The sequence below is a fragment of the Capricornis sumatraensis genome, chromosome 11 (assembly GCF_032405125.1).
Source record: "Capricornis sumatraensis isolate serow.1 chromosome 11, serow.2, whole genome shotgun sequence".
Lineage (NCBI taxonomy): Eukaryota > Metazoa > Chordata > Mammalia > Artiodactyla > Bovidae > Capricornis > Capricornis sumatraensis.
Genome location: NC_091079.1, coordinates 20,145,091 through 20,155,680, shown reverse-complemented (window position 1 = coordinate 20,155,680; position 10,590 = coordinate 20,145,091). Strand labels below are relative to the sequence as shown.

The window sequence follows — 10,590 nt, the reverse complement described above, 5'->3', positions numbered from 1 at the left end:
GGCTCCGGGTCTCTCGCCGTCCGTTCGGCAGCCTGCCCGCGCCCGCCCCCAGCCCGGAAGCGGGACCCGCCCCCCGCACGACCGGTCCCGGCGCTCCGGGCTCTCCGGTTGCGTCAAGATCGGGCAGCCCGGAGCCGTCCCCTCCCTCGGCTGCGAGCCATCCCGAGTACGGCGGGGCGGGGCCGAGCTGGGCCGGAGGGCAGCGGGCGTCTCCATGCCGGTCCCCGCGGAGGAAGCACTGTGCAGGCGCGGCCCCACCCCGCGGGCACCTGGGCTCGGCGGCCGCCCTGCCCTCCGCCGGCTCGGAGCTCGCTGGGCGTGGACGCCCCGGGAAGCCTCTTCCAGGCGCCCCGGGAGAGGGGAGCAGGCTGCCCAGACGACCTCGGAGAGCGCCCCAGCGCGCCGCGGTTAGGGGGGAGCGGGGGGAGTCGGGGAGCGAGGCGGGAGGCTGGAATTGAGGGCCCCCGGCAGCCAGGACTTCGAACCCTGGAGAAAGCCTTCGCTTCTCACAGGCGCTGTGAGCAGGGGGCCCTCCACACCACCCTCCCTGGCCGACCCTGCGGCCCTCTGGCTGATGTTGCCAGACAGCAGGTCAGTCCCATGACCACGGGGAGGATGGCTGCCCCTCCCCTGCGTGCTCCCCTGTGGACTGAAAGCCGCTTGGCTGCCTGCCCAGGTCTGAGGTGGGCTCAAGCTGTGAAGGGCTCTAGAAAAGGAACGGTGGGGGATAGGGGGCTTCCCAAGAGCAGCAGCAGGTGAAGGGGGGCCCCTTACCTCAGGGACTAGGCAGACAGGGGGCCAAACCGGTACGGACATGGTCCACACCCTGGCCCCCGTCCCACCCCCGGCTTTGCACTCTCTTGACCCTTGCTGGCCTTTGAAGCTGGTCCCAGGAGGAGAGGGGGAAGTGGGCTGCTTTAAGGGCGCAGGCTCCGGGCTGCACCCTGCCTGCGGCGGGGCTCCCCACTGACTGGCCTCTAGCCGCCTCAGTGTCCCCCATATGTTGGGGGGTTGAAGGGCAGCCACATGGCTCCCTCCCTTTGGTCTGCCTCTGCTGCACCCCTGAAAGAGCCCCCGCTCCAGCCCCCCCCCTTCCTCCGCAGCCCCTGTCAGCACCTGACAGGACACAGCCCAGGGACGCAAAGGACTCCCACTTTGCTACACGGCTGAACTGGTGGAGACTGCGGCCCCCGCAGAGTCCCCGGCCCAGCACGCACCTCTCTCCACATCCTTGAACTTGATGGTCCTGCGCCGGGGGAGCCGGGGGCCAGCGGCCACCTCAGCCAGGAGCCCGGGGCCACAGAAGCTCAGGCTGCTGCCCCGGTTCCTGAGCACCAGCTTCAGCTCCTGGTTCTCCTGGATGAGCTGTACCAGCCGCCGCAGCTCCTCGTTTTCCTGTGCCAGCCGCTGGATCTCCTGCCGCAGGCCCTCATAGCTGCTGAGGAGGGACATGCCCGGCAGTGGTGGGCAGCAGCTGCTGGCGGCAGGCAGGCTGGCCAGAGGGCAGCGGACCCCGCCATTGTGAGGTCAACGGCTCCCTACCCCCCACCGCAGCCACATTCCGGGGCTTCAGAGCCAGCACCCAGCAGTTCCGAGCACCCTGAGCGGGGCACCCCCCAAACTCTGGCCTCTGGCTCACAAGTAGGGCCCAGATCTGCCCCAGACTTGGGAGTCCCTTCTGGAAGCCCCTCCTGGTGGACAGAAGGTTCTGGGTCCCAGCCTATCATGGTGGTATTGCAGGAAAGGAGCTGAATGATTCAGGTGTCCCTCCTCCCCACTGGCCACCACTGCTCATGCCAGGTTGTGGGGCTGGGTCCCTGGACACAGTCCCAGAGGTGGTGGTGGCCAGCACATCATCTGAAGGGGGCAGGAGGGTGGACGTTTGAGCTGCCCTGAGGGAGGGGTTGTGTCTGGCCCAGCAGCAGCAGGAGCTGGACTGGCCTCAGAGACTCTGGTGGGTCAGAGCTTGGGGGCGCCTGGTAAGCCCGCAAGCACCTTAGGGTAAGCACAGGAGGTCCTCCCGTGCGGATGGCAGGGAGAGTCATTGTCTCATGAAGGACAGGCACCCCAGATGAGGCACCACGTTCAGGGCCACAACCTCAGGGAACAGGGTGGGGCAGGCAGCAGGGAGGCCCCAGCAGACAAGGACGGCAGTTTCTGAGGGCAGGGGAGCCCCTTCAAAGGCAATGACTGGGTTTGTACTTGAGAACATATGAAAGCCTTCCTTCCTTCTCCCCATGTGTTTTCTAATGGGATGGTTCTGTGTAGTTGCCATTATTTTGAGTCATTTCTTCCATTATGATTTATTTCATGTCGTTTTTTGCATTTTGTGGGCCTGCTCACTGCAGTTTCCACTTGTTAGCCAGTAGTGCAGAGGAACCTAGGAAAGATAAGATGAGAAGACAAGGCCTCCCCTGCAACAGCCACCCATGGTTCCGGGGGTCACTCTGGGAGGGGCAAGCTCCCACCAGCCCAGCTCCCCCAGACCCCGCCCAGGGTGAGGCCAGGGGGAAGGACTAGCAGCTCCACAGCACGGCGGAGCAGGCAGACTCCTCTGGACGCCAAGCTTGGAGTCAGGACAGTGGAGGTCTCAGTGAGGAGAAGTTACCTAAGAGTTCAAACACATTACCAGCAATGTGAAGGCTTAAAACAGCAGACATTTATTCTCTTCCAGCTCTAAAGGCCAGAAGTCCAAACTGAATCTATGGGCTAAAGTAACAGTTCCTTCTGGAGGGTCCTGGGGAGAGTTTGTTCCTCGCTGTGTCCAGTGGCCAGCACTCCCTGGCTTGAGGCTGCCTCACTCCACAACTCTGCCTCCAAGGTCACCTCTCCTGCTCTTCTGCACCCAAATACCCCTTTGCTGCCACCTTGAAAGGACCCTCATGTTTCCATGGGGGCCCCCTGGATACTGCAGCACATGCACTCCTTCTCAAGACCCTTAGCTTAATCACATCTGCAGAGTTCCTTCTGCCACAGAAGGTGACATTCATGGTCTCCAGGAATCAAGACCCAGCTATCTCTGCAGGTATTCTTCAGCCTATTATGCCAGCTGGATGTGGGGCAGACTTGAAAGTGTTCCCCAGGTGTACCCTGATTCATCAGCAAAGGACAACTCACCACTGGCTTGGGAGCTGAAGCCCAACCTTTGCCCAGCCGGTGGCTGAATGCTCCGCTGACTCAGATGCGACTTCTCAGCAGCCGGGATTGACTGTAAGGGGGTGGGTGGGGGGGGGTTGTGAGGCAGGGGGCTGAGTAGTACCTCAGAAGCTGCTCACTGTGGAGGAACATACTCCACAGAACCGCTCTCGACAAGCCCCAGAACTAATGAACTAACAGCAAAGGCAACAAGGCCAAGGAGGAGCCCGCTGGTTACAGCCCAGAGTTCCTGCAACAGATCAGTAACTGCCAACTGGCCACTGACCGCTCTTGGGATAGGCCACCGCTGAGATGCATCTGTGCTGCCCGGGGGGGTCTGGGGCAAGGGTCAGATTCACTGAAGTCAGGAGGCTCAGGATCCCTCCAGGTCAGGGCCTCAGCAGAGTGTTCACAGGGCTGCACACTCAGTAAAATTTCCAAAAGCATGTCATCACAGTGAGGTTAATTCTGTCTCTTCCCACTGCACCTGGCATTGTGTCATTTCTTCCCCAGCTGTTGGGGACAGGTGGGGGCATGGCGGGCTCTGCTCAGGCAGGCTGAGGTGGGAGCAGCCGCTCCCTGGTGTCGTTCAGGTATTGCTGTCGTTCTGGTACAGAAGTGACTCCCAGGAACACAGCCGCCTCTCTGTGCTGCGCGTCACCAACATAGGGCTGATGGAGTTGGCTTATGTCTTCAATTCAAAAAACCTCTAAAATGTGATAAATAGCCCCTAAAGACCCTGAAATCTTAGGGCTCATATGTAAATCTGATAGAGGTTTTCTCAAATTTAACAATTCTGAGAATGTACACAATATTAGATAAAGGTAATTGATAAAGCTACCATCTGGTAGCTCAGATGGTAAAGAATCTGCCTGCAACGCAGGAGACCAGGGTTCAATCCTTGGGTCAGGCAGATCCCTTAGAGAAGGGAAAGGCTACCCACTCCAGTATTCTGGCCTGGAGAATTCCATGGGGTCACAAAGAATCTAACACAACTGAATGACTTTCACTTTCATGTATTCTTGCCTGGAAAATTCCATGGGCAGGGGAGCCTTGCAGACTACAGCCCATGGGGTTGCAGAGTTGGACACAACTAAGTAACTAACAAACACAGCTAAGGGGAGATGACTGGACGGCATCATCGACTCAATGGACATGCATCTGAGCAAACTCCAGATGGTGAAGGACAGGGAAGCCTGGCCTGCTGCAGTCTGTGGGGTTGCAGAGTTGGACATGACTTAATAACTGAACAAGCTAAAGGGGCTGTTACCTGAAAACTTTACTCCCAAGCTAGTTAAGTTATAAAAATAATCTTCGATTAAACATGTTACAGGGGAGACTAAACTATCCTCTCTCTATATAGAAGGGGACATCATGAAAGTGTCACCATCTTAAGAGGTGTATCCAAAAAGCACAGCAGAAACGTTAGAGAAATATATCAGGAAGTTAATTGAGGACATTATGTTTGTTTTTTTTGTTTTGTGATGTTTGTGATATCGGTCAACTTTAAAAATTTGTGTTGAGAGCTCCTCGGTGGCATAGCCAGTGGTTAAGAATCCACCTTCCAGTGCAAGGGATGCAGGTTGAATCCCTGGTCAGGGAACTAAGGTGCCACGTGCTGCAGGGCAACTAAGCCCTCAGGCTGCAAAGACCCAGTGCAGCCAAAAAAATATTAGTGTTCCGTGTTGGGACTTCTTTCCTCACTCTGTTCCCTTAATTTTGGATATATGATCTTGTCCTCCTTCTTAAAAAGGGCCCTGAGATGGCTCTCCTTCAGAAGACAGTTGCAAAATTGCTGTGTCTGGGAACCTAGGTTTCAGGAGGGCTCCTGCCATTCCCCAGTGAGAGGGGCTCAAACCTCAACTCTTTGTACAAACAAATGTGCTTTATGCTGAACCCCTCCTTTCTTCTTTAGGAGTCCAGGTACATCCAGGCAGAGGCCTATGACTGTGACCAGCCCCTATGAACACCCTGGGCCCTGAGTCTCCAGTGAGCTTCTCTAGTGGCCAGCATGTCACATACCATGTTGCAATTTGTTGCTGGGTGAATGGAGAGTGTCCCCTGAGATTCTTCAGGGAGAGGACTCTGGAAGGAGGCACCTGGTTTCCTCTGACTCTGCCCCAGCAGGCTTTTCCTTTTGATTTTCATTAACATCCTTTCCCTTGAATCCTGGTCGTAAGTACAATTCTGTGTGCTGAATTCTGTGAGTTCTAGTAAATAACTGAATTCAGGGCCACGGCTGCTCTTGGGGATCCTCAACACGGCTCCCAAATCTGTATAAGCTTTATACCCCTCAAACCTGAATCCACCCAGGTATGTATGCTGTGACTAGAACACAAAGGCCAGAGAACCAAGGGGTTCTCATTCCTGAGGTGCCCAGACCTTAAACCAGAGATACTTCTAGGGGTGGGGGCAGGGGAGGACACTTCCATGAGCGGCACAGTGAGGCATGCAGTATGAAGGCCCAGAACCAACATTATTTTGATTATCCTGAGCTGCTAGGGGCAACCATGCAACAGGCGGGGCACCCAGGGGCTTCCACCTGTGTCAATGGACTACAGCAATCTTGACCTAGTAAGAACAGAAACACGAAGTGTCCACAGTGCTGAGAATAAGGCCTGTGTGACTCCACCGGTAACCTGCTCAGTCCAGCTTAAGAGCCGAGGGTGAGGGCACTGAGCCAAACAGAGGATGACGGCCATCACGGCCATGGCCCAGGCGCAGTGACAAGGCCTCGTGCGGCAGTATTCCAGACCACTTTGGAGGGGTCACTGGGCCTGGGACTTAGGCCCAAGCCCACTACAGCATGTCTGTTCCACTTGCTCTTCCCACAGCTTGACACTGAACTGCTCCTGTGGGCGAGGAGGGGGGACCATGTCACCTCCCCTGGAGCCTGGCAGACCTTGGTGACTGCCTTGACCCACAGTCTGGCAAGAGTGACACTACCTGACTTCTGGAGGCTAGGTCTTAGAATGCCACAAATACCCACTTTGTCTTGGGAGGCCACCTTGGTGCCGTGCTTTGCGGAAGCCCAGGCTGGATGGAGAGGCCACATAAAGATGTGCTGTCTCTCAGAGCCTCAGTTGAGCCCTGGCCAACAGCCACCACCTGCCACCAAAGACGTGAAGGAGAAAGGCTTCACGGCAATGCCAGTCACTGCCGGTCACCAATGACCACAGACAGGAAAGCCCCAAGTGCACACCGCCCTCAGCCCCTGTGAATGTTGCCTCCCTGTGGTCAGTGTCACAGCCCTGCTGATTTATCCTTCCCCGTTCAAACCTGAAGCATGGGATCTGGTTTCTAAGAACTGCAGAGGGGCTGAATAATGCCCTAAGTTGTGTCTGACTCTTACAACCCCATGGGCTATAGCCCACCAGTCTCCTCTGTCCATAAGATTCTCCAAACAAGAAGACTGGAGTGGGTTGCCATTTCCTTTTCCAGGGGATCTTCCCAACCCAGGTCTCCTCCACTGCAGGTAGATTCTTTACCAGCTGAGCCACCAGAGAAGCCCGAATAGTGCAAATGAGGAGGGTAATAAGCTCCCTGATGGTGACCTTGACCACCAAGCAAAAGGTATCTGGAAACAGGAGGCAGCTGTGGAGGAAAACATCTCATCCCTCCTCCTGTGAGCCCCTCTGCTGTTCCAGGGCATCTGACTGACAATCAGGCCAGGAAATGCAAGAGGAATGGCAGTAACCCTCTGAAGGGGGAAGGATTATGTAAAAAATTTTTAACATTTATTCCAGGTGGGGGAGGAGGGAGAATCTAACTCCCACACAGCCTTCACTCAGAAAGTCACTGCACTGGGGTTCTATCCCCCAGACCCCGGGACACACATCCACTGCCCACAATGGGGTGGTTGCTGGGTACATTCTACTTATTACTTGATACTCGTATCAACCAAAAAACTATGAGTTCCACAGGATTACTTGGACAGATTTTATAAAATATTTTTGAGTTAAATGCAAAAGTGTATGAAACAATCCCATTTATAAAAATAAGAGTTCCAAAGGCCACTATATGGCTGTACATGTACAACTGCATATACATGTGTCTGTGTGTGACTTGGATGTAATTATGAGTGTGAAGAAAAACATGGAGCCATTTTTTAAGCTATAGTAGATAGGGGGATGAGTGCAGAGAAACAAGGCAACATGGAAAATTGAAACTAAAAAATTTGACCATGTGTACGTACAACATAAATGTGTTTGCTTTTTAAACGGACAAATGTAAAAACTAAAAGGTTTAAAGAAAAAAAAAACAACAGCAAACAGAGAGTGTATCTCAGCTTGGGAGAAGGCCTGCATTTATGACCGCGGAAGAACTTAAGACCAGCAGTGGCGGCTATCGCCCACAAACCTCGAGGGAGATACCAAGCGTCAAGCAGAAGTAAAGGCGCGCCAGCGGCGCGGGGAGCGCGGGGCTCAGTGGAGAGGCAGAGGAAGAGGCGGCGGCGCGGGGCGGGCAGGCCCGGATGGTAGAGGGAGCCGCCCCCATGACCAACCCGGGAAGAAACGACACGGCGACTCCACGTCCGGCATGCCTCCAGCCCTGCAGGCGCGAGTGCGTACCCCAAAAGGCCGCAAGGGTCCCTCCGCGCGCCCACAGCCGCAGTTCCGCAAGGACCGGAAATGAGATGTGGTGCCCTCGGGAACTCTGGGAGAATCGCAGGGGGGGGGTCCGGAACCGGAAGTTGGAGTCGGTGCCCCGGAAACCGTAGTCCTGGGGAATCGGAAGTGGGGAGTCAATTCTACCGGGAAGTGTAGTTCTGCCGGGCGCTCAAGCCTGGCTAGCGCCCGGGCGGCATGGCTGGGCTGGAACTTCTATCGGACCAGGGCTACCGAGTGGACGGGCGGCGCGCTGGGGAGCTGCGCAAGATCCAGGCGCGGATGGGTGTATTCGCGCAGGCCGACGGTTCGGCCTACATCGAACAGGGCAATACCAAGGCGCTGGCGGTGGTCTACGGGCCTCACGAGGCAAGTGGGCGCGCGAGAGCCGGGCTTCCTCCGGGGGCGGCAGCTGCGGCTGTGAGGGGCTACCCGGCTGAGTAGAGGCCTCGGGGGTGAGGCTGGCGCGCGCCGCCTTGTGGGGCCGCGGCCAAAGTCCTAACAGTGTCTTGCACGACGGTCCCTGCCTTTCTCCAGCGCTCGCCACTCCGCTTTGTTACTCCTAAAACCGCCAGGGCCGCTCTCACTCGCTCCCTCACCTCTCAGCTCCACTCCGACGTCACCTCCGGGTGACACCTCACCCCATCCCACTCCAGACCACCTTACCTACCCTTTACAAGTCAAGTTCTCTCCTTTACATCCACACACTTACCTGGTTTCCCGCACCCGCCTTCTCAGACATCAGTTTAACTTATTTCTCACTGTTTGTCTCCTCACTGGAACATAAACTCCGTGAAGACAGAGAGTGTTAATAAAACCGCTTGGGTTTATCACCACTCCAGCGCTGGAGACTTAAGGCCAGAGAGGTAGAAGTAAGCATGGCACTCTTGCAGAGCAGAAAGGCTGGTGATGGGGAAGAGGGGTGGTCATTCCAAATGAGACTGAGGGATTTCTAGGGAAGCAGGAACTCAGGACCTTTGTAAACAGGGAAAAGATTTAGGATTTTTATCTCACGCGTGATGGGAACTCTTTATAAGGTAAGCAGTATATGTATTGTGCAGAGGAGGTAGAATCAGACTTGATATATGTAAACAGATTCTCATACAAAGGAAGCATGGGTCGAGAGAGGACGAGTCAAGAGGGGAAACAGGGAGGCCTGTCAGGAGAGAGATCCAGGGACGATGGTGGCTTAGAGCCTGGCCCAATGGCCCTCCCTCGGGCTGTGTTGTTTTGCAGGTAAAGTGGTTGCTTGTTGGGATGTTGGAGGTGGAGGGAGGAAGGGCCTGGCTCATGTGTTCTCCCCCACCCTACCCCAGATCCGAGGCTCCCGCGCACGAGCCCTGCCTGACCGGGCCCTGGTGAACTGTCAGTACAGTTCTGCAACCTTCAGCACAGGGGAGCGCAAGCGGCGGCCACACGGGGACCGCAAGTCCTGTGAGATGGGTCTGCACCTGCGTCAGACCTTCGAGGCAGCCATCCTTACACAGCTGCACCCACGCTCCCAGATTGACATCTATGTGCAGGTGAGCAGGCAGCAGCCCTCAGCCTGTGGAGGGGAGAGAGAAAGGAGGGGTTGGGGTTCAGCAGCTTAAAAGACTCATGCCACTGGGGGGTTCCTGCAGGTGCTGCAGGCAGACGGTGGGACCTACGCAGCTTGTGTGAATGCAGCCACGCTGGCAGTGTTGGACGCGGGGATACCCATGCGGGACTTTGTGTGTGCCTGCTCAGCTGGCTTTGTGGATGGAACAGCTTTGGCAGACCTCAGCCATGTGGAGGAAGCAGCTGGGGGCCCCCAGCTGGCCCTGGCCTTGCTACCAGCCTCAGGCCAGATTGCACTGCTTGAGATGGATGCCAGACTGCATGAGGACCACCTGGAGCAAGTGCTAGAGGCCGCTGCCCGGGCTTCCCGGGATGTACATACCGTACTGGACCGTGTGGTCCGGCAGCATGTACAAGAGGCCTCTGTCTTGCTGGGGGACTGAGCACATGGCCACCCAAGCCCAGAATAAAACCTAAGCACCTTCCACTGTACTTTTATCTCTTCCCCACCGCACTTCCTTGCCCTTCGATCCTGGCCTGGTGCTGGCTCTAGCAATGACTAAGGGTCCGCCCCCCAGACATGCACTACACACCCCTTGCAGCCTCAGTGCTGCTCACCCTGCTCATCAGGGTGCTTCAGGTGAGCACCCTGAAGAAGGGGGATGTCCCTGGATGAAGTGAGCAGCCTGGGCCAAGAAGGGATTGCTGGGCAGTGAGACACAGCCTGGTATAACGAGCCATGCCCCACGACCATGGAGTCTGTCATTCTCATCCCAACACATCCAGAGTCCTGAGCACAAGTCCTGAGGGGTGGCTTTGGGTATTCACCATGGTCATGTGGGGGCCGTGTCCCACATCCTCTGGATTGTGGCTTGGACTGAAGGGTCTCTTGCCCCCTAGAAGCCTTTTGGGCCTGTCCTGCTACTTCCTTTGGGCTCCAAAAGTACAACAGACACATAATGTCACCTGGAGTCTTCTCAGTTCTGACCCTAAGACAGACACTGCCTGCTGCCCCACCACTGCACCTTCCTCTTTCAGGCTCCCCCTTCTTCCACCTCAGACTTGACTGAGCCCTCACCACCAGGCCCTGCAGCCTGAACCAAGGGGCTGCTCCTTCTCTAATATCCCAGGCACCTCCTGGCCCAGACAGGGGTGCTTCCCACTTTCAACACACCCCAGCTCCTTTGAAACCCTTTGGCCAGTAGTTTCATGCACCTTCTTCCCTGTGGTCATCCGACCCCAATGATCTTGGTTCTGGACACATGCTTGATTCCACTCGGCTGGTTTTGGTTATTGACATCCATAGGAA

At 56.3% G+C, this 10,590-nt stretch overlaps 1 protein-coding gene across 1 annotated transcript; it reads left to right on the top strand.

The window, feature by feature from the left end:
- The first annotated feature begins 7,904 nt into the window (after positions 1-7,904).
- On the top strand, positions 7,905-9,736 carry EXOSC4 (exosome component 4). Its single transcript, XM_068983967.1, has 3 exons — positions 7,905-8,111; positions 9,059-9,265; positions 9,365-9,736. Exons 1-3 carry the CDS (start codon positions 7,941-7,943, stop codon positions 9,722-9,724), a joined length of 738 nt encoding a protein of 245 aa, XP_068840068.1. The 5' UTR covers positions 7,905-7,940; the 3' UTR covers positions 9,725-9,736.
- Positions 9,737-10,590: the final 854 nt, after the last annotated feature.

What these genes read in the sequence shown, in the direction of transcription:
- EXOSC4 (XM_068983967.1), top strand. Translation starts at nt 7,941, where the DNA reads ATGGCTGGGCTGGAACTTCTATCGGACCAGGGCTACCGAGTGGACGGG. An exon ending in TGGTCTACGGGCCTCACGAG is followed by an intron (nt 8,112 to 9,058) that starts GCAAGTGGGCGC and finishes ACCCTACCCCAG; the next exon opens with ATCCGAGGCTCCCGCGCACG. An exon ending in AGATTGACATCTATGTGCAG is followed by an intron (nt 9,266 to 9,364) that starts GTGAGCAGGCAG and finishes GGGTTCCTGCAG; the next exon opens with GTGCTGCAGGCAGACGGTGG.